Raw genomic sequence first — 26,627 nt, forward strand, 5'->3', positions numbered from 1 at the left:
CAAAGTACAGCGGATTCCCACAACGTTTTCCGCTGGGGGAAGCTGTCGAATAAAATTGAGGTCAAAACCTTCAGACTTCAATGGCGACGAAATCCTTTTATTTCCTTTGTCATTTTCTTTGGGGATAAGCCCTACCCGAAGGCCGGCCCGCCCCTGGGCCGCGCCGGGCGGGCCGGCGGGGAAGGGGCCGGTACTAACCTCGGGGCGAGCATGGCCCGGGCGCAGGAAGGCGGCCGCGTCCCCCCGGCCCGCCCGGGGCCTCAAGGCTCGGCGAGCGGCTGAGGCGCAGAGCGCGGCCCCCGCCGCCCTGTCACGATAAGAGTCCCCCGCGCCGCGCGCCCGGCCCCGGGCAGCGGCCGGCCCCCTGAGGCGGCTGGGCGGGAAGCCGGCCCGGGCTGCCGACACGGCCGAGAGGGGACGAGCCCGCGTCCTCCCCCCACGTCGCTGTCGGGAGCGGCCAGCGCGGAGCCGCCGCCCCGGCCCCGGCCGCCCCCTCACGCCCCTCATCGGCCCGGGCAGCGCCCGCCGGGGGCACCGCCACCGCCCGCCGCGCCGACGGGAAACGCCAAGATGGCCGCGCCCGGCGGCAGGGCCCGGGGACGCTCGTCGCCTCTCCGCGCTGAGAAATCATGGCGCTCCTTCAGGGCCGGCACCCCGATCGTGGCGGAATGGGTTACAGCCGGTCTGCATGTCCCCGAGGCGCGTTACAGCCTGAGAGAAAACGAAAGGAGGCTGCCCAGGCCAGCACTTTCGGTCTGGGAGAAAAAAAACCCACTTATTCAACTAGAAATTAATGTAACATTTTATTCCAAATCTTACCCGTACAGAGTCATTGTCTATAGCAACCGTGTCCATAACATTCTAATTCTCAAGAGCACAACTTTCTAGTAAATGGTACATCTGTCAAACCGCAGGAAACATCTGGGAAAATTGTTAAATAAGAAGTGAGATTAAGCCTTTGTTTCCATACGGTTAGGATATACATCTAGAATAGGCCTGTAGATGTTACTGGTTCTTTTCTTGCCTCTTGCTTAGATATCACACTTTTGGATTGGTGCTGGATTTCACCCCCGGGCAGAAAGGATAAATCAGGGAATGTGAACGTTCCCTCTGAGGAAAGGCAAGCGCAGCCCCTGGGGCGGGACGGCAGTGTCAGGGCGCCAGGGCCCAGCACACCAGGCCTTGAGCCAGGCTGGCAGCTCCGCCGCACTGCCATGGCTCCTCACCTCCCAAGGGAGCCCGAACCCACTGTGGAAGCTGTCCGCTCCTTTCCAAAAGGAGGAAAATGGAAGTAGAAAACATTATATGAAAGCAGAATTCAGGAGTGAGCTAGCTAACAAAACCCTTCTGTCTGCAAGTGGAGACACCTGAGCTAACATTGCCTGATTCTTCAAGTACTTAAACATCTACCCGGATTTTGACAGATGAGGTCTTTCTGCAAAGGACTGATAAGCTATCAATCAATTTTTACCCCTGAAGCTGTTCATAACAAGCATTTCACATGCAGTTGGCTATACCCTCCTGAACTCAAAGGGACTTGAGTACTTTCTGAAAATTTACCCCCTTTGATAAGAACTTCTGCTAAACTCACTGTTAAATATTAACTCAGCTATATTAGCTCTTTCAAGTCCACCTCGGAAGCTTGGATTTAATGTACATTTGTTGGAAACAATTTAAGATTAATTTTGTGTAGTGTGTGATCTCCATTAATAAAGAAGAAAATATATCTGATTGATTGGGTCCATCCTTCAGGCAACATACACACACAAAAAAACCCAGTAAATTGGGAAAAGCAGTTTGAAACCTGCTCTGTAATCCTTTGTCCACTGTAATCAACAAGGGCCACATTGTAACAGTTTCACTGGCAATACAGAGGATTTCAGCTTCAACTGCACTGCTTTGAAAACACCAGGTTAATCCCAAAATACTTTAAAGCCATTTCCCTGCCAAGAGAACCGAGTGAAGAGGCTTGCAAGCGAATGAGAGGCATTTTGGGTGTTCAGAGTTGTGTGTTGTGTTCTGGGTTTTTTTCAATTCCAAGTTGTCACAATCAAATGACAGTGTAAATGTATTTTTTTAATACCACATAAAGTCTGGAACCAAAAAAGCAGTAGTTAGCAGCAACAAACTTCTCTCAAAACTCCCATGCTACCGCTGCAACCCAGTTCTAAATCTTTCCAAGCCTTGCTTGGAGCTGGAGCCAGCCTCCACCACAACTGGGGCTTGATTTTCTGCAGAACATTTCCATCCTGCATTCTCAGCCAGGGTCAGGGAATGGTAAAGAGGAAGGTGATGGAGTCACCCTCTAATAAGGAGCATCATGAGCCCTTCGGTTCTTACTGAAAATTCCTTGCTTTGAGCTACAGGCTTGACCAGGACACAGCTGACCTTGGTTTGAGCATGAGGTTGGACAAAATGACTTCCTAAAGCCCATTCTAACATTAATTATTCTATAGTCTTCAAATCCAGGTAAGTTCCAGGACAGCTTAGGACAGATTTTTTTTTAAAAAAGGATGCCAGAGTAATTTCTATTACAGTGTCATTACAGTGAGCAAACTCCATTAGATATTCACGGTAAAAAACTTGTGATACACGGCAGCTTCCAGACTCCAGGAAGGTGGCCTGGCTTTATGGACCAGATTTGCCATGATTCTTCACTGTAACAAATGTGAAGACACAATCCAGAATTTGAAAGAGAAGTGTCTGGGTCTGTATGGCTATGTCCAGAACTAAACATCACCTTATGCAATACACACTAAACTACCTTATTCATGTGTAGACTTTTTTTTATTACAAGAAAAAGCCAAATTATGTGTCACACAGATCAAGAGGTGATTATTCCCCAGATGTCTACTTAACAGCTGCAAACTTTTGTTGTAAGATGATTTTCACATAGAAATCCATTGTCATTGCGACCTTAACGCCAGCCAACCAAATGGGATTTGTGACAAAGAGACTGAGGGGAAAATATTCCCTTCATAAGCCTGCTCGTCCCAAACCAAAAATACTAACTTTCAGCCCGAGGTACCCAACAGGCGGACAAAGACAGGAGGCCCTTCCAATACAAATTCAAATGGTCAGTTCCACATATAATTTTACCAGTAACGCAAAATCTGAATCCTTTTGAAGATGTCAGTGACATCAATTCACTTTAACCTTAAACACAGTGATGCGATCCCACAATTTGCTAGCATACAAACTATTTTTAAAATTGCTGCACCACAGCAATAAAGTATTAGCCATAACCGTCCCTTGCCCAAAAGCAGTGAAGAGTTACAGACGTGCTAGTTCCTACTCAAACTCAGAGAAGCAAGACCAGCCCAGTGCAATTTCTTTTTTTTTTTCTTTTTTAAATAAAAATTAAAAGGTTGTACTCTTGGCATTTACACTTTTTTTTTTTTTTTTTGTTTCTTGGCAAACAAACCAAGCCGAGAGGGGACTGTGAGCAGCTCCCTGCAAGGACTCTTACGGCAGCGCCGATGCCCGCTGGGAAAAGGCTGATGTCAGCTCTTAAGAGCTCCCTGCAAGGATAAGGAGGCCTTTGTTTTCAGCTGAACTGTGAAAATGAGAAAATGCCTCCAGCCTGACAAACAAGAAACCCACATAACACAGGTCAGGCCCGAGACCTTCACTTAAAGGTACAACACACTTCACTCGCCTTCCCCTTACATCGCAATGCCCAGGTAAGAGTTAATTTTACACAGGGCTTGCCATGAAATCCTAAATACACCTTGGAAACAGAACAAAGCAGCTTCATTTGTTCAGAAAGACTGCTGGAGCTCTCCAGCCACTTTACCCATACATAAAGAGCTTGTGATTCTTATATAAATCAAGTTCCTAATTACTCTTCTGTAAATCAAGGTGATTTCAGTGAAGTCATACGAAAACAAAGGCATGTTTTAACTTGAGGCTTAAAATAAGCTTGCTTCTCCTTCACAAAGCACTAAAAATGTAGTATGGCACAAACAGCACATTCTACTTCAGTGAATGCATTTTAAGTGAAACATTTGAGGGACATACAAGAAAGCATGAAATGCAAATAATTCCATATGACAATGCGTAGGTTTTCATTTGGGGTGGAAGTAGTCGTTTTTCCCAAAGGAGAGGCTTATGGGTGTGATCTCTATGACCACAGAAGCCTTATACAGTCCAGTACTCCGTCGTAAGCAAGGTAGGCACTTTCCCATACTGATCTTTAAAAATTAATCCACAAGGTCCCAAGTATATTTTACAATCCTAAAGCTAAGAATTATCTCCTCTGAAAAACAGAGCCTTCGATAAATTTTCTTTGCACAGGAATTCCATTACATATTGTAGAAGCCTAGTAGGATTGTCTGGGCTTTTGATTCACTCTACTCTAGAGACTACTCGAACAGTTGTGTTTTTCCATGAGAAAAGTAAACATACTCAAGTACAACTCAAAGAACTTAATCAAAGACAACACATCAGGGAGTTACACCTGAGCAGGGAGTATCTCAAAGCATTCATTTTCCAAACAAAAGGCTGGCATCACTGGATTTCTAATAAAATACCCAAAGCATTTAAATGGATTCATTTCCACTGAAGCACAGTGACCAAGATGCTGGGGTGCTGGTATCTCAGAGTTAACATCAAATTGCTAACAATTCATTTATAAGGACCCACAGAACACAATTCTTGTCCTATTTAATTACATTTCCAACCACAATATGCTGGTGTTAAAGAGGATGAATATACAACTGCTTCACAGTTCTACCAACCCAATCACAAAGACCCAAAGGTCTGAACGAGAGCTCCTCGTAGTTATAAAGACTTCTGTCTTCCAAGCTCTGACTTCCAAATAAGAAAGATCTGCCCATCTGGACATTCGGAATAACTGAAGACATTCAGCTAGAGGAGTATGGATTTAAACACTGCTCTGTGGGCAAGATGCGCAGCCTGTACCCTAATATTGACTGGGGCAGCTACGCCCAATTTTTGCATCACCCAGTCTTTTGTCCTATGCTTTCAGGGGACTTTGTCCTGAAAAGTTAAAAATCCATAGACTTTACATTTCATCTTTATAGTCCAAATCACAAAAATGTCTTTGCCATCACCAAAGAGATCATGCCACATCTAGCCTCCACGTAATGCTCCAGATCTCTTATGGGTTTGGTTTTCTAAACTGAATCCCGTCAAACTCACACTTCTAGAACCTCCAAGGCACTACAACGTGACTGCCATCATTACGTTCCATAAAATATTTCTTCCCCCAAATCTATACTGTCTTTTCTTTAGTGTGAACAAGTCAAGCTCCTATAACACACTTCTCATCTCCAAAACAAAATTTTTAGGACAGTTCCACAAAGTTTGAGTAATTCATTTCTATTGTTAAACCAGAACACCATAATCCAAGAAGGAGGGAAAATATGAAAAACATTCCAAAAAAATAACTTTATTGTTGGTTGAGCCAGGGAAATGGCAGTAAAAGTCAGAGAACACTTGTGAACTTTTCCGATATATCTGAAATATTTATTCAGCTACTTCAGATATATCACAAAAGTTTGAGTTTTTGTAATATTCAATTGAAAGCATATTTTCATATGGCCAGATCAAACTTACAAAGTAAAGCAGAAAAAAGATGGCCTCATGTACGCTATTTTAGACTGTTTCATCTGCAGTACATGGTTTAATTGTAATAGATTAAGCCCCATCACACAAACACTAGACAACCAGTGCTTTTTAATATAAGAAGAAAAGATGCACATTTCATATACAAAATCACTGAAAGAATCTACCGAGTAAAAATGCACCATACTGGAAAAGATCAGATAACTTCAAAATATATCTAAGAGAGCACATGACATAAATGCCTGTATCTTTTAGTTTTGAACCTCGGTTGCACGAGTCTGTTGCTTCAGACTTCATTATTTTTATGGCCTCCACTGTATAAAGTGTTATAATGCACGCAACTGCCAGCTGTGTTTTATTTCGTCCCTAGCAATCGAGTTTTTTTTTTTTTAAAAAATAAATCACACCTCTTCCCACAAAGTTACCTAACAATTCAAAAATGCCATTAAATGTCTTCAGCTGTGTCACGTACATACGCCACAGAAAAGCACCACACAGGTTCTTTCCAATACCAGCATTCTCAGCTCCGAAGAAAGGCTATAAATAGTTAAGTTTTTAGGAGAAAGAACAAGGTATGCTGTAAATGAGAAGTCTCTCTCTGCTTGTGAGCTTTTATTGTTTTGCATTACTTCAGTGCTGGATTCCTGATTTGTTACAAATTCCAAGACTGCAGACTACAGGCCCAGCCTCTGACTAACACTCTGGTGATTTATTTGAGGATAAATACCTCTGTTCACATCTTATGACTGAACACAACAGTCCACAGCAGCATGGAATGCGAGGAATGCAGAGGCTACAGGAGCTGAGGCAGCAGGGAAAGGAGGCAGCTATCAGGCTGCCCTGGACTGCTGAACCGCTCTGATCACTTCCTCCAGTCAAGAATGAAAGGAATTCTCTAAGCCAGTACTTCATGCCAACCAGGCGTGCACTCCCAGGAATGAGAACACAGCAAGAATGGCATTTGACGATTACCCAACACATGCACCTAACTCATCAACACCTTACCTGTACGAAAAATTCCACATCTGACTGTCAGAGCTGCGGTGCAATCCTCGAAGTAATGTTTAGCAACAACTGCAGCTTGCCCAGTTGTCAAGGCAGACTACAGAGCAGCTGGCTCACAATCTCCTGGCCTCAAAAAAATGCAAAGCACTTCTGTTTCTCCTCTTTCTGCTTCCCCACCCCCAGCGGCAGAGAGTACAGAGCGCTCAGAATCAGAGGAAGTGAAAGGAGCAGATTACAAAGAACAAATGGACAATACTTTAGGAACTACAAGGTGAATGCGTATGTTTTACTATAAATAGTTATGTTGAGCTAATTCCTGTGACTTCATGCTGTATGAAAACAAGAGGACCCATCTAATCACACCAGCCTTTGTGCAGATCTCCCATACAAACTGGAACAAAGGAAAAATCTAGCACAAAGTTTTGTACGCGGTATGATCTTAGCACGCACAAAGATGAAGATGAAGAGGATAGCATTAAATTCTATGAACCAGAGATAATACAAGCAAGACACTTACAGATGCGGATTGAACATTCGACTCATTTTAGAAACATGGTCATTTTCACAGTCTAGCTCATCATCCCCTTGGTCCATGCTGAGCTTTCTCTTGTTGGGACTGATAGGAGGAGGGCCTGTTCGATGGTTGGTTAGAGCAGAGGATACTGGAAGAGACTGCATTCTGGGCTCACCTCTTAAAGCTGCTTCACCTACAGGAAGAAGACAAGTGAAAATGAACACGACAGGGAAAAGAGAGTAAAATAGCATGCCCTTTGGAAACATTCTCGCAGAAAAAATTCCCGAGCAGATGTCAGGTCTGCACTGGCACATTTAAACGTGGTTGGTAACATAAACAAGGCATCATAACCCAAACTTTAGCGCTTTATGCTGGAATAAAGAGTTGAAACAAGGTACTATGACAGGGTCGGCTCACCCGATGATCTAAAAGGTTGAGCTAACATATCTTTCCAAGAGCATTTTTATTCAGAAGCACTCCTTCTTACAAGCTGCAACTCCAACACTGAACTTGCATTACCTCGTTCTGCAAAGCGTGACTATTCACAGTGAAATAAGTTTTGATCCTTTTCCTTTTCTTATGGTTGTGGTTATAAATTCCAGGGCTACAGTTCACATTTATGCCAAATATTCAAGATCTAAAACTGAACAAACCTCCAAATTCTCAAATTATTCCTTTTATAAAAAGCTGTCCAAAACAAGCTTGTCTGGTATATAACTATGCAAGGTAAAAAGTTAGGGAAAAAATCGGAACTTGCTGATGCAAGTTTTAAGTTTGTCCTTAAATGTCCTTTTCTGTGCTTTTAAACTATGTTTGGAGACATGAACAAAACAGCATAATTCTTCAGCATAAGAATCACAACATTTCAATTTTAAGAACGCTAATTTTCACCCAGGCAGACTCGTGACAGAGGACTAAGTAGATTATAAATTTTATATAATCCAACACTTATCAAAAAAATGGCATTCACAGCACGTGGGAGCTGTGTGTAAATAATTCTAGAAATGATACAATTAGCTTGTGCATAAACTCATTCACATATTGTTACTAAGTGCGCATTAAAGTGTGACCACAGTACTTTTCCCATTTCAATTAAATGTCTCTCTAAATGTATAGCCTAAAGCACATTGCTGCATTTCCAGCAGTTATGGACTTTAGTGGAACTCACATCCTTACAGCCACAGGTCATATTTAGACCTCACAGGGATTTAAAGATGGTAAAAAAATGCTTTGGGGGCTTCATAAGGGGCTTGGAGAGGAGCTAAATTGAGAGGAGCTAAATTAACCATGGTTACCTATTCTGGTAATATCCCTGAAATAGCCACTTTTGCTAGAGTTTAAAATTTGTATTTTTCCTACACTGCCAGAAGCATTTTGTTTTCTACCTGGCCATAATTTCCAGAACTAAAATTAGGATAAAGTTAACTCCATCCACATCCCTGAGGTATCTGACAATGGAAATCTTTGTATGCCACCACACATTTTCACATCATCACCGAGGCAGATGATTTATAAAACGCTGCCCTAATTCCACACACGACAAATACTATTTTGTTGGAAAAAGAACAAGTGCGGAGAAAACCTCCTGAATGTTTACCAGTAAAAATAAGCATTTTGCCAATTTAGTCAGCATAATATAAACTAGCAAATATACACTGACCTATAATACACCACAAGTCATGATTTCTATTAAAGACTCTGGCACCAAATCTGAATAGGAACTTTCCATCTCAGCTCTAAATAGCAAAAGCTGTGCTCTACTGCAAATGCTCTAAGACCAACATCCAGACCCTCTCCTGTTCAAAACAATCGCAGCTTTAATTGGGAACCCCCCCCCACGACAACTCTAATGTCGCAACAGAAGCTTTTATCAAAAAGACTTCTCACATGAAATAAATTTTGTATCAGTAAAATTTCTGCAGTTTTTCTTCAGCCTTTGTATTTTGCCAGTAGAAACCTTCACCTACCTAGTGTTCACATTCTACACTTTAGAAGTAAATCACATCATATAGGTTTCTCTCAGGGAGGCTCCTCCCTCACGTCTATCTTTGAAAAAAGTAAGTTAGTGCCAATGCCAAAAGATGAAACTTCTATCAACTACAGTTTGTGATACTTTCATCCTACCCATACGTAATCACTCGTCTCTCTGCAGTGTATCTGAGAGCACTGCTGAAGACTTAAACACAAAATTCTATTACAGGAATTACAAATTTAAAAAATTACAAAACAGGCACCTAACTCGAACTGACTTCTTCTGAGCAATGCCTGACAGGAACACAGGCAATTGCAATATCCACGTAAAGCTAACTCTAGTGTTTACAAAAGACAAAAATCTCTAGCCACTGTCCCATTTAGTCAGTTAGAAACCTTGCCTTTTGCCCAAACAGTGTCTAGGAGCCTGATACTGTAAGATTACCTCAATAGGGTTTTTTCTTTAAATTCATCTTGTTATGCACATAGTAACAACAGCATTTATACATTAACATCCAGATGGAGTAGAAAATCTGGTGAAAATGCTATTTGTATATTGGAATTACAGAAACCCATTTTAAAGAAATTTTGCAAAGAAAGGAATGGCTTCTGAATTAATTAAAGCCTGCTGAATTTGGTAATGCATTTTCCTAATTGTGACGTGAAGCAGTAATTATGCAGGGAACACCAAGGCCTGCAGATAAACATAGCAGAACCGTCCAGTGTATCTGCAGCACCACTGGGCCATTCGCCCCAAATTAATCAAATTAACAGAACTTCGGACAGGTGGCAGCAGTGACCAGGCAGGAGCAGTAAGGGCCCTTCAACCCCCCACCTGGTCCAGGACAGGTTGGAAGACACTGAGCGCCTCCTCAGGAGAAGACAGAAGCGGGTGGTGCTCAGCATCTGGTACAGCCTCTCCTGCAGACAAAAGGCAAGCAGAGAACAATGCCAACCAAAAGAGTCCAGACAATATGGTAAGCTCAAGAGGAAAAATATCTCTACATTGCTTGCAGGGATAAACTGCATATTCATATACTGTATTTGTACTGTGCCATGGGTTCTTATGTGGCTTAATGTATTTGATAAGGGCCCAAACTGCTTTTTATTTAAACAAAAAGGCAACTTATTGCCCCAGTACTTTCCTCCTTACCGAACTTGAATTTAAACCAGAGGGAGAGAAACCACAGCAGAGTCTACCACACAAAATGCTGCCTTACGGACTAGATTTGTCTCCCCCAACTGACCACACTCCATGGTAACCAGACTTGCATCATACAGCTGGCAAGACAACACTCTGATAAAGCAACTGTGTTTTATAAAATTCCCCAAGTCCAAACTCCAGTCTTCAAAATTCATTACTGTGACGGCTTGTGTCTGCACTGCAACTGAAAGCAGAGATAGCAAACACATTTATTGTGCCTCTCATAATACTTCTCTTTGTTTCTGTAAGCAGCTGGTGTAAGGCACTCCAGATCTGCTGCTTTCAGATAGCTGTACTTAGAACTATTCATACTAGTCTCTTTTTTTTTTTTCCCCTTTTCTTCTTTTTTTTTTTTTTATTAAAACTGTTAGGCAACATGATAAAGCACAGACAAGCTAAACAGAGATAACAACGTGACGTAGTGTCTGCCTATATAGCAGTACTGCAGTAGGGCACTCAGTTGACAGAAGTCCATGTAGTCAGCAAGAATGTTCTTTATTTTAACCACTTACAAGCCTAAACTGAAAGTGATTCAAATTAACACATGCAAACTAAATGTTTGTAAAACCAGCATGGCTCTCTTCAGACATACACGACCAGGACGGTTCTCTGTAAACAGCAGATCTTCAACACTGTTTGCGTTTCTCTTGCAGTTCAGTCAGCAGTATCTGCATCCCTACTGAAATGTCCATGCAATACAAACATCACAACAGCAAAGGTCATGTTTTCACAAGTGTGGATTTGATAGCAAGACACCAGAGAAGTCTTAAAATATGTCTGAGAACTCCAGGAGTTACCAAAGACTGGAAAAAAAAATACACACTATTTTGGCAGCTAGCTTCCTTCCTCTCTGACCTAGCAACTCAGTATGGGTTGCACTAAGACATGGCTACCATATCCTATTCCCCCTCCCAATTTCCTCTCTCCTGCTGGCTACTATTAATGCATAAAATCCGAGCATTAATTACAATCCAGAAATGAAAAGGCTTCATCTTTCCAGCCAAAGATTAACATGATACAGACCTTAAAACAGATTCAAACAAAACTCCTGGAAAGAAAATTCCAGCACTGCCCTTTCCCATTTTACTTTTTGGTTCTGTATCTGAGAAATGGATTTGTCTACAAGAGTAAATTCCTGACACATTTATTAACTCGGGGCAGGGGGATGTCCTTGGCTGTGATGTCTGTTGATAGGGTTCTTACCTTTAAGCTCATGGATTGACTAACCATGACCTCAGGCCACTCAATTAATAAAATCATGGGCACAAGCATTTAACAGACTTCAATTAACGTGCACTACACCTTTAATCACCTTTTCCAATACCTCCATGCAGACAAACTCTCATTAGTAAAAGGAGTTGCCTCATGTTCTTAGGGCCAGACATTCCCAGGAAGCAAAAGTACATTAAGATCTTCAAGGGCAGTTTTCTCCACCGATCCAAGATCAAAATTTAGCCCTCATGACGTATGAAACATTTCTACTGAAAAGCCAAGACATTCACAGAAGTTATATATATGTGAACAGGATATTAAAAAAAAAATATATCTCATTTTCTGTTCCTATATTCTAACAAACATGAGGAGATAAAATCACAAATTGATTGGAATGGATTTATGAACTATTTATTACATGTTTTCTGCCCCCATCTCAAACACAAAAGTCAGTCTGTGCCAACATAAATTGGGATAAATGGCATAAAAATTCCAATTCATGCACAAAAATCACATGATTTGAGATATCAAATACCAAGCAGGGAATTTGCCACAAATTACTCAATTCAACAAGTCATCAAAACAAAAGAATCACAATACACTGCCACAGAATTAATCTGCAGATGTTGTCAGCTGCCTAGTTTGGGCATTACTTCACAGCATACTATACACATTGTAAGAGGACTGATACCCTTGAAATTGGGAAATTCCCCAGAAATTAAATCTGTGTGAAATAGACTACAGGCAATCTTAAAAGTATGTAATTTAAGGCAGATTTACTTCACTTGCTTGACCAAAGAAAATGAATTAATACATTCAGACTCCTCTGTAGTAAATCTTTGGTTCATGATAAAAGAGATCTTAAGTAGCAGTCATAAATTATATTATTTATATAATTGCTGAACATTTCTGTAACTCCCATTCAAGCTAACAAACAAAAAAAAATCCTTGTGTAAAGCCATCATTTTGTACCACTGTATTTCTGGATTGCAGATTCTATAAAAGATATGATTTAAACTGAGCTTAAATAAGATTTAGTTCTGGGAATTAGTCTGCCAGACACTGTAAGCAAACCCACAGTAGTCTGTGTTTCCTTTAGAGTGTATAAAACAGGCCTACCTGGGGAGCATAATAAAACAGCAAACTACGGCAACACAAAAAAAAACCAAAAACCACAGTATTAATGGAAACAGCCTAATCATAAAACACTGCTATGAAATCAAATCTTGGGAATATTTGTATTGTAATTGATAGATTTCTTTCAGCAGCAAACTTACTGATTCACATATCTGACACATATTTTACTGACTTTCTTGTAAGATTACAGAAAGCTAATTTAGGACCAAAAAGTCACATACACATGTACAGAAAAACTGGCAAAAGGCTGCTCTCCTCCCGTTTACAAAACATATGAAAAGCACTTACTCCTGGAACCAAGCTCTGGCTACCACTGTGCAGAGATATGTATGCCAGAAAGACCATGGCCAAAAACAAAATACAGTGATTAAATTGACTATTCTGTTCTGGCTCTTCCATCTGACCATGCCTGCCAATGAGGGACACATTATGCTTGACACTGCAAGCAAGAACATAAAATAGCAACCTCTGCATTCAATCACCTCCACCCACTTTTTCCTCCTCTTCAGTTCAAACGACTGCACAAAGAAAGGAGCCAGAATTTAGGTACAGCAATATCACTTGCAGAGCGCAGGCATGCTTGCTTGAGGAGCCTTTCAAAAAGCACATATTGTTAATCAGAGCTGAGTAGCACAGGTTAAGACAGATTTCAACTTAATAAGTCTTAAAAATGCCATATTATATACAAAATACTAAATTGCAACAGGCAGAATATGGCAAAATTGCCTCCCCAGACCTAACTGTAACTGTACTTGCTCCTTCAAACTTACCGTGAAAAACTACTATCATCTTATGTTCTGTCTCGTCATATTGTAAAAGCATAGCTGTACAAAATAGCACATGCATGTACTGTTACATAAATTGACTTAGACGGGTAAGTATTTCAGTTTCCCTTAAAAAACATGAGGAAAAAGTCTCTGCTGACCGCTCTTAACTGTGACTGAAATAAATTCTCTTCATGCTGCTAACCAGGTACCAACTGAATGAGTCTCCTTGGTAAGTAGGCAAGAAACTGATGGCAGGGGAAAGGAGGACAGCAGATATGCCACGAAGAAAGCAGGATGGAATAAATTTTAATGCTTTGCTCTGGCAGAGCTCCTTAATATTTCCTCTGTCAAATTTCAATTTTCGCACCTCAACAGTTGTGACGGTGGGGCTGTGTTCCGTTCCAACCCAACAATGAACTCGGGCTTAGGTCTAATTATAGAGCATGAGACTAGTTTATAAATTTGCAGATCTCCCTTTAAGATAACATCCCATTTAGCTAACTCTTGCAACACATGAGCTGGAAGTCTAAAAAAAAAAAACAAAACAAACATTCCTTCCTTCTGCTTAGAGTACCTGTACTCATGTAAACTATGGCTAAAAAAAGATTCCTATTACCTGGCAGACAAGATTTAAATGCAATCAGTGCTGAACTACACTGATCTCCAGACAAATAGCACCAAGGATGTGTACAATATTTGTCAACATCAATGTCAAAAAAGGATTCCTCTCGGTTCAACACTGAGGCTGGCTGGTTCTGCTCAGGAAGGAGGGCTGCTCCCAAAGCACACTCCTTCCTACCAGCTCTCCCAGGAAAAACCTGAATCATTTCAGGTCAGTTAAGAAAAACTAAAAATTAACACAAGTTCTTATTTTGTGTTTGCTCAATACACTACAGAGGCTTACATAAAGGAAGGGCAAGCTGCTGTGCTAAGCAGAGCTACCGAGCCGGACCAAGTACAGCAAGCAGCACGTGTCTTAACGTGGTGCTGCATTTGGGCCACCCAGCCCGGCCGAGTACTACAGGGTTTGGCACGCAAGCAAGACCTAAAGTAATTACAAAATAACGGACTGTCCTACAGAGATAGGTCATCACTCCCCGGCCAGCCTTGTCCTGTGACTGCATGTGGTCAGACATGCACAATCCTTGTTCAGGTAAAAGCCACGACAGTCAATGTACCAAAGGAAACTCAAAAGAGCACCAACTAGCAGCCCTGCGTTAGATACTTCAAACCCGACAGTAATACTCTGCTGAGTAAGCCGATGAAAGGTACAGCTCCTAAACTCCTCAGATTAATTGCACTTCCTATGAAGAAGGCTATAGGTTACTTTCATTTGGTGCAGAAAAGCGTGACCCAACAACAAGCACATCCCAAATGAGGGAGGGAATAAAAGAGAAAGGAAGACAAAGGGAGAAGCATAATTTACGTTTTCTACGGAAAACAGTAAATTTCACGTTCTTGTATTTGCTTAGAAAACACGACATTCCTATTTACTGTGCAGCAAAAAAATCTATGATCCATTTAATTCCCCGGCAAAACATCCTGCATTGTTAAGTACTGTAAGTAGTCCTGGTGTATCCCTATACCATATTCTCTATATAGTAAAACTGAAATTTAGTCATTTAAGTTTCTTCAGTGCTAGGTAATGTATTCCCCTCCTTGCAGCTGAAATCTCTAAAGACTCTAGGCATGTGTCCCTAGGCTAGAAACATGAAAAAAGGTGAATGACCCACCAGTCTTGGCGCTTCAAGATAAGAGACTGCCATTGTCACCTTGTAACCTGGCTGGAATGTTTATGGGACACATACACTTAAGAGATTGGGAAACAAACACCAGGCTGATGGTTATATTAATTCCTAATAGAGAAAATAATTCCAGACTATGTACCTTGAACTACCACCATGCAAAGTTCAAATAATAAGCATATCATCAGAATTCAGCTTCCTTCAACTTATTTGCAAAAGTATTATACGACATTCTCTTACATTTCTGACAAGTGGATTTTATTTTTTTGCCAAATAAAAAAATTTACTTTCATCGATGTGATAATGCGATTCTATTAAAACTGTAAAAACACCAGCAATAAAAAACTGTGAACGAAATATACCTAAGTCAACATGTTGAAGATGTTGGATTCTAAAACAATGGTGGTTTCCAGACTAATGTGGTCTTTCTTTTGTCACCTGGCTAAATGACTTACTGTGTTTCATAAAGACAGCAAAGCTAAACCAACCAAAGACTAGCCTGTCTTATCAGACACAATCAAAGCTAGAAGACCTGACCATTTCAAAAGTAAATTGACATCACAGCAAGGTTGCAACAGAAAAAACTGTTAGATTGAGCACTTAAGCAGTATTTCAACAAACTAAACGATACCTTGTAACTACGTATTTTCATGCAATGGCAAAGAGACACAAACAGGAAATTAAACTTGTGAAAGCTCAAATTTGAGTAATTCCTCCTAAGTAGACAGAAAACATTTGCTACCCACCCTTTGTTTCTGTTTTAGTGGAGAGCAACATAGATACTCAGGTCTGAAACACCACCTGCTCTGATCTATTTCATGGATCTTACTCTGGAACATAAATTAAACTCTATAGACTGTTGCACTGGGTAATCGATGCCTCCTGTGGATATGAGCACAGTCAGTATTCCTACAGCAACCATGCTTAAAACAAGTGAACATCTCAAAATTAATGGGATCATATTAAAATTAAAGCCAATAAATTGTGCTGTTACTTCCACAAGGGTTTGAGGCAAAAGCTGCCATGCAAAGGTAAAAAAAAATAATTGTTATTCCACTTACTTAAATTGGAGTCTATTTTTAGATATACTGCAAGCTTTTATTGTAGTTTACTAAAAACATGCTCTGAACATCTTTTCCCACATTATTCTCCTTTGCTACACATGGAAAAACTCAGAACATCAAGAAAATGAGCTTCTCCTAACGGAGCTGCAAAATCCAATACTGCACTTTCAAGCAATGTTTCTTTTGTTTCAATTTTATTTTCCCCAAAATTCCTCACCTGAAAGGTAGAAGGCCCTTGAGAGAAGACATAAAAGCTGTATGTTTAAACTACAAACACAAAAGCAAATACATTCAAAATGTTAGTAAAAAATATGCACACATGGGTGGCCTCCCTTTGAAATGGATTTGGAAAAAAAGTAGCGCCACTTTTTACACCACTGTTGTACTGTGTTTAAGTCCTGGAAAGCTTAGTTCGTGCTAAGTTCCCCGATCGGATTCCTGTAAGTAGGATCCAGATGACTTCAAAATGGTAAAGTTAAAACTAAAACAACCCAAAAAATAAAACATAAAAAGCAAAGAAGTCTTGGCTACTGCATTTTCCCCACATGGCATGTCACCAAGCAGTCAAACAGCAGCAGCTGCCGCCACAGGGCAGGAGGAGATGAGACTGGAGGCAAGCCTTCATCATCCCATGCCTGCAGGCCCCGTCTGGAGCTGCTGCCACCTTCACAGTCACCAACACCAGAATGTCTTGCTAAACTGAGGTGAAACAAGCAAATTACATTTGGCCTAATGAACACAGGAAAAAACCCTTCCATTTCAGTTTTGGTTTTCTGCTACCTGACTGCAGCCTGTCTGAAATGGACTCACGTATTTAAGGAACACAGAGTCCCTTCACCCAAACTGGACAGACTGCTGAAGACTTTAATCCACAGAGCATCAGAACAATCCCAACCCATCTCCCACAAAGAATCCATTGTAAAGAACAAAATCCCTTTGTCCTTCAAAACGGGCTCCAAAATCCCTTCTACCAAAGGAAAGCAAGAGAGCAATGACAACTGTGCAGGGCAGTCAAGCACTCTGAATCCAAGAGCAAACTACATGAGCTATTCAGATGAAAACAAGATACTCTTTTGATCATGTCATTTACATAGAAAATGAGGAGGCCGTGTCAGCTTGCCAACTCCTTATGTGCAGGGTTTTACTGTAACTGATGGCAGTAGGCTGAGATACAACCCCGCCAGTGCCTCAGTCAGCAGAAGAGAACGAATTCAAGCTCACGAGAAGCGCTACGAGACTGAATAATGTCGAGCCTTCAACCCACTGGCTTTGTACTATTCTGAGACACAACCCAATAGTCTTCCTCTGATGCTGCTCACATGTAGCGCTTTAATAACCAAAAACTTGTGAGGGCTTCATCTTCTAGAAAAGCTCAGAGAACAGTGTGGCTCATGAGATAGAGAGGAAAGGCTGCCATATAATTTCTCCAGGGGTATGGGTGCTGGTATGAAGAAACATATTTTAAAAATCCAAAATATTACCATCGTTCCTGAAAGGATTGTCCTCCAAAACAGACAACACAGGCGTATACCACCACTAAGGAAAAAGACAAAATGAATTTTGTGCTTCTGACATAGCAGTTTTTAATCTTGGGTTCATGACATGCAACTAAGATTTTATTTTAGGGGGGAAAAAAACCCAAACTCGCTATGAATAGATCCACAACAAAAAATTAGGTAGCTACAGAGTACAAGAGCTTGAAAACGGTTGTTCCACTGGAAGACTGTGTTGTGAAAAAACATGGTACCAGAGAACGTCCTCAAAAGGATTGAAGATAACATTATTATTTTTTTTTTAGAATTAATTAGAATTAATGCTCCTATCTGCTCTCCTACAGTCAGCACTACTATGCAGCGGCTGAGATTGCTAGAGGTTGTCAGATTCAGAGCAAAAGAAGGGAGACAGCCCTGCGGTGCTAAGGCATGGATGGGAGCACTGTCTAATTCATAGCTGGACTGTTTATTTCACAAGAAGGAGGGTGGTTTACGGGGCCAAGTTGCAGGGTCACTTAAAATAAATGTTCTCTCCAAGGGGAAGCTAAGGCAGAAAGATAGAGGGAGGGATTGTTTGCTACCAAGAAATTACATGCTGCCTGGACAACCTTTCTCACAGTTTTCTGGGCACAGATGGCAGGACTCTTAGAAAAGCAAGGAACAAGCAGAAATACGTATTTTCAAAGATATCTTGACAGTCATGGGTTTGGAATAGGTGAGCAGTACCAAAGTTACACTCTACTCATAGATTTAATTGGGGCTTTGTTTTCCTCGCCCTATACCTACTAGTCTTTAGCTGAATCTTCCCTTTGATTAACTTAACTCCAGGCTCCTTGTTTATTTCAAAGCTGCAAAAGCAACTCACTCCTGAAAAACACAGAAAAGACAGGGAAGTGCAGATGGGTTGACAAAATGAAGGTAACAAAAAATGTCAGTTGTATGTCTGTGACCCACCATTCGCATGATACTAGGATCCAGTAGCTCCACAGGACCCTGAAATTAAATCTTTCACTACATCACTATATCGTTTCCCAGTTAATGATCTGTTAAATCCTTCCCCATTTTGCTTGAACGATGTACGGCCTAAACATTTTTGCAGATCTCTACCCCTCATCACACACTAAAGATGTTCCACCACATAATTAAGCAAGCACTCTGTTAAATACCTTTGTGAAGTTTTTAATGGAACAGCCACTTCAGGGGCAGTGAGACACTGCATTAATTAAAAAGGTTTGAAAGCACCGCTTTACGTCATAAATGGGTTATCAGCTTGCCTGTTGCCGAGCCGTGCATTGCAAGGCCCCAGTTGGACTGCTATTTAATTTCAGTTTCTTAACCCAACTTATCTTCCAAAAAGAATATAAAATTAACTGCCAGCATCAGTGGGTGCATTCCTTTTATGCAACTCAACAGGCCTCAAATATAAAAAGAACAGACCTGCAGAGGTCCCGCGGCTCAAACCGGGGAACTTCAAATTCTTCCATCCCACTATTCTTTGCGAGAGCTCATTCCTTGTATCAGCTAAAAAGACTCTACTTCCACCAAAACAGTTTTCATCATCTCCGTTTAGAAGGGGTCCACTCCGGATGAACCACAGTCACAACAGATTTTCATCCAAAAGCTCCTGTCCCCTCTGTCACTGCTGCCCAGCAGCACGCATCTAGTCCGTATATATCGTCAGCCCAAGTTTCAAAGTTCAGTTATCTCCTTAGCTTACAATCACATCTCAGAACAAACAGGTAAAAGCATTCTTTGTTTACTAACAGATCACAGTAAGGTTTAGCGGCTACGGCAAAGCATTGCAATCAAGGTGCTTTCAATGTTGCTGTTGGCTTTATCCCTGACTTAGGTAAATTTAGCCAACTGCAGCTCTGTTCCCCTTGTGCATAAGGGTAATATTCACTATTTATTTCACGGTGGTAGCTGAAGGTTGAATTAACTAGGCTTCTATGAGGACTAGGATTCTGCAGAGAAGATTTAAAAAAAAATAAATACATAAATATGTTACGATGAGTATTAAAATGTTTGTTATCACACTTGCTTCTAAATGGGCTCATTGAGAAACACTTGTAATCAAATAGGGCGGTGTTCAATTTACTGTACTACAAAGAAAACCTCAGTACATCCAAAAAATCGCTCTTAAGGCAAGCGTAATGTATCTCAAAGCACTTACACTCCTGTAAATTAGGACTTTCAAGGAAGAGAACTTAATTTTTTTTTTATTTTTTTTTTTTTGCTAATAAGCTAAGTTAGATATGTTGATTATATAACATTGATAAGAGAAGCTTTTTCTAAGAGACAGAAACTAGTCAAGACAGTAAACACCACTGCTAACGCTGGAATTCCTATTTTTGACACCTTTGGTAAATAGCTCAGCATGATGCCTACAGCAAGACAAGAGCAAAGTGTTCCCCTCTTCAACTGTAGCCACTGGTTTCAGAGTGTTCAGCAGGAAAAGTGTGCACGTCAGCATTCTCCCAGCTGGCTCTGTGAGATTTAATTTACGCCAACCACAGAGTGACTGTGATAGCTCTCTGAGATGCCACAGCATGAAAACTGAAGGGTGGGGGTTAAACAAGCAGCGATGCACACCAGATGTCTGAGGAGGACATCTAAAAGATCCGGAGCACAAGGAAGCATATTAAAAGAAAATCCCCTTCAATGCCATAAATATTTATACTAAACCCAAGAAACTGGCTGAGTTCAAACTTGTCCTATATGAATCATACAGCACCTCCCTCACCCCATCTTCATTTAATGTGTTCTGAATAAAACCACCACAAAGGAGGTGCCATAGTTATGTCAGCTTTTTTTTCTATATGCTGAGTACTTTTTGTAGAGCTCCTGCTTTAGAACAGATTACTTTCCAAAGAATATAAACAGAAAAACTAAATACTCTTATTTTACTTGGCCAGCTCTTGTGTGGTATTTACTGGTCTTCCTAGACAATTTAGATTCATAGAAACAGTTTCCTTTTGACTGGATGGACAACTTTGGTTTTCTTCATATGGCCATTTAATTTCAATTAGCAATGCATCCCAGAGAACACAACACCGATTTAGTAATCTGGAGTCAAGAAACAATAATTCTTTGAAAGGTTCTGCCCCGAAAGTGTCAAAACTTCTGATTTTACAAACATCGAAGATTTACTTTCAGAAGTGAGATGTACCAAACATTAACAATTTAATAACAAAATTGGAAGACACAACACCATCTCTAACATGCAACCAGAGTGCACTAATGCTACTTGTAAAACAAGCAAATACCCATTCCCCAAAAGACAACAGTTATTGCAAAAGATCCACTTAGCAGCTTTGGTTTTTCACTGTTCTTAGGCAAAAAATTGCTGGGCTGGGCACTCTGTAGATGGTAACTACAACTATTGCCAGTCCGCTGTTCTGCGAGTTTTGGTTAAAATGAAACGTAGTAAGTACATATAATATAATTGGCTTATATTGCTGTACAACAGTGCCATTCATTCCTACACTGGGCAAAAAAAGATAGGCTCACCTACTAAATCTCTCTCATTTCTAACTACAACCCATGTTTAAAGGCAAAAAAACCTATTTGTGCACGCTGAGGAACAAATATTGATTCTTGCAAACCAGGGAAGTGTAATGCCGAGTGGTTTCCATGCTTGCCCTGTCAAATGGGTTTCCAGGAAAAACTACTGCTTTTTAAACACAACTGGTTCCAAACTTTTCCTGGGAGAGCAAATATATTTCCTGGAACCTGCTAGCAACGTTTGGAAGAATAGGAGGAAAGTTATACACTACAGTGCTCGATTCTCACAGTTGACAAGGAACCCCAAAATGATGAGGAGTGAAAAAGACCATGTCTTAAATAATCAAACATAGACTCTTGTAACAACGTGTAATATGAGGGGACAGGAGCCACCTATTTTGTGAAGGAACTAAGCTGGCACCTACCCGCTGAAGGCATGCTTTCTCTCCTCCTGCACCACAGAGGCTGCAGCATTCCACTTTATCCCAAATATAATCTGTTACCCCCATCCATGTGCACCCCACTGTGGATGATATTTTCCTCTAAAGACAAAATGAGGCACAAAGTGTCACGTAACGTTTTTGGAGGGAGAAGCTGGACTGCACCATGCACTACTGTATTGAACAAGTTCTTGTTTTTAACGCTAGCAGCAACAAAATTAAACGGCAAATAATAAAAAAAAAAGCGTTCCTTTGAAAAACCTGATGCCAAACAGTGCCGTGAAAGTTTGGTAAAGGAAACATTCTAAATTCCATTTCACGCTCTTGTCCCCGCCACTCGTGTCACTTCTTACATGAGATTTTCAGGACTTACATTCCTATTAAACCTAGACAGGTAAAAGATCTTTGATGAAGACTTGCCACCTCACTGAAGTTTCTGGATGACTTCTTGTTTGGCTAGAACCAACACTGTGATGGTCCCAGGAACACCATTACTTCAACTTCACCAAGGTTATAGAAGAAAAAGCTGTACGGAGCTCCTTCCATGCAACTACAATGCTCCGAGCCTGCCTGACCTGAGAATCAGTACCGAACTACCACTGACACGAAGAACAAAACTCTTCCAGCTCCATCCCATCTGTAACATGAGCTTTACTAGTTGACAGAGAGAACCTTAATTAAGAGCTCAACTGCCTGTTCGAAACAGCAATCGTGCCGGACGAGCTACGGCCATGCTCTCCCTCCATCCAGACTCCTCAGATACACATGCGCCATTACACCGACTTGTAGAGACAGGCATGAGACTGCCAGCTTGCTCTTCAAAAAAAAGCTGTGAGACAAAGCACCAAGGGAAATCTGCCTCCAGGAAATTAAAACTGTGCATCACGGCACTTCTAGTGTATACGTTCCTGCACCCACAGCCTCGGCATAGCGCTTACACAACAGCACCGAGCAGTGCTACAGCGCAGTGACCTTCCACAGAGCACGGGTTTTACTGGAAGGGAACAACGACTCTGTGTGCCCAGCAATCCTTCCATGCTGATTTGTAAAGTTATTTTCAGGGAGATGATACAGACTACAAGACGAAGGAAAAAAAATTGGCTGGCTTTAAAAAAGAAATCAGAACGCAAAAAACTCACTATTTCTTAACACTGAAAAAGTATAATACCATTTTTGTAAACACTCCTCCAGGAACCTGTATTCATCACTACCTCACACTATTATCAGTGAAAAATTATAAGCTCTGTCCTGCTGGATTATTGTTAGTGTAAACAACTTTGCTAAATTTCTTGGCACACTGTCTGCATGCAGCATGTTAAAACTCTGTAGTCTATTCAGCCAAAATCAAATATAAAGGCCCATCTGTATTAATCCTCAAGAAGAAATTAATAGACAACTATTTTCATGCAAAGCAGATATTTTAAAAAGGCAAACCCAATACATATGGATGAACTTTTTCATTCATAATTTTAGATGCCACACAATGAAGACTGTTGTTCAAGCTTTATTTTTTCTCTAACAGTTCTCCATACAATACAGTGCATTGTTCAGACTCTGGAGCAATTTAAGCTTTTTCAATGTCTCCTAAAATCCCTGGATTTATATCCAAAGAGACCTGGCACTGTAACAAATTTGACTTGTGAGTAACAAGTTACAGCCTTTAAGCAAATTGCTCATTAACACAGAATTCAACTTACTGCTACCAACCTCACTACCTTTTAGTTCGGAAAAAATGTGCTGCCTACCTTATCTATTGAAAGTTGTGGGATAACCCTCAAACTCCCTGTTTAAATTCTCAGTACAAATGCTGAACTAGCATCAAGGGTGAGGAGAACAACAGAACTCCAGGGGAAAAAAATAAAACGCTCAAGTATGACCTAAATCTACCTTGCCTTTGATACATGAGGAAAATAAACTGAATTTTGATGTCAGTACTGAAGAGGACCATTCCCAACTTCATGATAGGAGGAAATGAGTAAGAAAAGTCCAACTGTGAAGTTGGAGCTCTTTGGGTTTTTTTCCCCGAAGCTAAAAGAGATAGAAAAAGCAAAACCCACAGAATGCTGTATAAATGGGGAACATTCTGTAGGTGCATCTCAATTTACATGACTTTGAACACAAATTTTATACTACATTACAAATAAGAACACTTAATTCACCATGAAGGACGTTTCGACTCCTTTTATTATTCCACTAATTCTTAATAGAAAAGCAGTGTTAAAAGTCACTTTATATATTTAGAAACTAAACCAAACTTCGAAGTTAATAGGAGAAACTGATGTTACAAACCCTGAGTAAAATGCAAGGTCAGCAAAGAAAACTGATGGAAACTATTCTTTAGAACTTAAGAAAGCACGTTAAATTCTGTTAAAAAGCAAATGAACTTAGCAGAATCTGTTTCAGGCTCCTCGTTTGATATCAAAACATCTCAACTGGCCTTTTGGGGCAGACACACATACTCCAAACGCCTTGCAGTGCCCTAGGAAGATAATACAGCTATGCAAGCTCAGTGCTGCTGCCAGCTAATGCTTCATTGTTACAGGAAGTCAGTGAAATAATTATGTAATATGCCACTAACTAAAGTAAGCTGTCCTGAAACCGAAAAGAGGCGTTTTTCTAGAAATCTGGATCCAATTTTCTTCATTAAAAAAAAAAAAAAAAATAAAAATCCAGTCTTCTGGACTGTCCAGAGAACTCCGTATAACTATTTTGAGTGCTCCAAGTCTCATAACATGCCTGGGGGATTTCTTAGCATCTTATTGCATTTCTTTATACCTTTCCCAGCACAGCAGTTCAAGCCTTGAGAATGCAGTAATAACACAAAGCATTTGAAAATGGGAGAGAGAGGAAGGAAGACAGAAATCTGCCTTCCAACACACAACCATCTGTACACTCCCTCAGATAAACAACAAAATGAAACAAATCTTCTACTTGGAAACTGCACCTTCTCATACATATTCTATTGGAAACGAGGAGCCAAAACTTGCTCGGCTGCCCCTGCGCCACTCAAAGCTGAGATCACCTGCGATTTGTTTTGTTTAACTCTGAGCCCTCCTGCCATTACCTCACACACAAGGCTCTCTGAGAAAGAATATTAAGCTGAAGTTAAGTGAGTTTCCATTGCAAAACAAGATGCAGATGTTCTACCTCTGAATCCATGCCCGGATCAAGTGCTTGTCATTCGATACGAAGCCCGGGGAATGCCAGACTGGTATGGAATGGTTCTGCTTCCTGGCCCTTGCACCTCGGCGAGGACAACTGCCTCCCAAGAGTCTTCTGATGTCTCTGAGCTCATTAGGAAGAAAACAATGGTATGAAAGCACTACTCATTAAACAGGCCATTGTTGAAAACTGCCAGCAAATGTTTAGTAGGGGGATATCAGATGTATTCATGCTAAAAATCAGCATCCAGATGCTGTGTCAACAATTCTCCAATTACTACTACTTTTCTTTCTCACTGCGCCAAATATATTACAATAAATGGCTTGAAATGGTTGATCGTTGCTAATGTAACTGTCACCTTCCTGCTGGCGAACACTAAACAGTCTCATTAGAATGGTTTAAAAATTTTCTTTCTACCAGAGAGGGAGACAAACCTCAAACATTCTTCTTTATGCAAGCTGCTGAAAAAAGCCACCACGTCGTTAAAAATTAAGATTTTACTCCAGAAGCATCAATCACAGTTTAGATAATCATGGGGCATCAGGAAGAGCTCAAAGCTAGCAAAAGGATTACAGAAACACTCAGAAAGACACAAATCACCAGTATAAAACAACCAACCATAAGGAAACAAAATGGCTTTATTCTGTGATTCAGAGTTATGGAGCCCCTTTCAAAAACCCTCTCTCACCTCATCTCTGGTTATAATCCTTTTGCTGGCTGTGGCTGTCTTAATTATACCAGTGCATAGAACTTTCCATCGTATTACAGAATCACAGAAGTGTTGAGGCTAGAGGGCACCTCTGGAGATCATCTAGTCCAAACCTCCTACTCAAAACCAGCCTCAACTAGGGCAGGTTGCTCAGGGCCATGTCCAGTCAGGATCTAAGTATCTCCAAAGACGGAGACTCCACAACCTCGCTGGGCAGTGTGTGTCATTGTTAGACCAGCCTCACAATAATAACTGAGAAAACAGTCAACTTCAGTTAAGTTTCAGTACTACAAAGCAGTCAACTAAATCTGCAACACACCCTTACTCCTTAGCAGCTAACGGGAGACCTTCTGGATCTCCCACTTCCCGTCCCCAGCCCCAACAAAAGGACACTTCCCTATGCATAAAGCAGATCCCACCTACATTACTCACCGTTCTACCCTCTTCTCCCACCTCCACAGAGTAAGGCAAAACCAGAAATACATCTCATGAACTGAGCAGCACCCTGTCAGTAAGCTTCCCATACTCACTGAAGCATGATCATGAATTACATAACTCGGGAACAGAACGAAGTTAAGACACAGCTGAGGTTTCTTGCACCTCCCAGTCAAGGAAGGCTTAACCAAATGCTAGCGTTACCTCAGTAGCCTGAAGCTTACAGACAACGAATCGCTATCTGTGACTCTTGCGGGCCAGGAGAAAGTAGGACTCTTCTTGGGATGCCAACTATATTCTCCCACTCGATGCTGAGCTAAAGGGCTGCCAAATGCACACGATGGAAGCACTTTTCCTATTGCTCGTGTACCGATACATCCCTTATGGATAAGCGATAAGCTGCAGCTACAAATCAACAGCACATAGCTCCAGTGGTTTGTGCCAGAGGTGAAAGATTAAAACCACTAGTAAACCTCATAAAACGATAATAACATATTTCACCAGCATAGCAATTACCTCAGTAAGCAAAAGCAAGTGTTTCAAGAGAGCATCTAAAGGAATAAGGAACAGATCTCATTCATTTCTTGTGGCATATAGGTTCATAACTCTTTCCTCTGAAATTTCAAACCTATTTTCACATCATACAATATATTTGTATCTTATCCTACTTCTACAA

General features: G+C 40.9%; 1 protein-coding gene across 9 annotated transcripts in view; it reads right to left on the reverse strand.

The window, feature by feature from the left end:
• Nucleotides 1–26,627, reverse strand: part of VGLL4 (vestigial like family member 4) — a 110,742-nt gene that overhangs the window by 38,074 nt on the left and 46,041 nt on the right. For 6 of the 9 annotated variants that reach the window (XR_013927926.1, XM_080386190.1, XM_080386188.1 and 3 more), the window contains one exon: nucleotides 7,112–7,301. Coding sequence is in view for 8 of the 9 variants with exons in the window: in XM_080386190.1 (XP_080242316.1) it covers nucleotides 7,112–7,301 (190 nt within the window). In the remaining variant the exon portion in view is untranslated. The other 3 variants (XM_080386193.1, XM_080386194.1, XM_080386195.1) reach the window with 3 other exon arrangements.

This window comes from Falco punctatus, assembly GCF_963210335.1.
Source record: "Falco punctatus genome assembly, chromosome: 4".
NCBI classification, from domain to species: Eukaryota; Metazoa; Chordata; class Aves; order Falconiformes; family Falconidae; genus Falco; species Falco punctatus.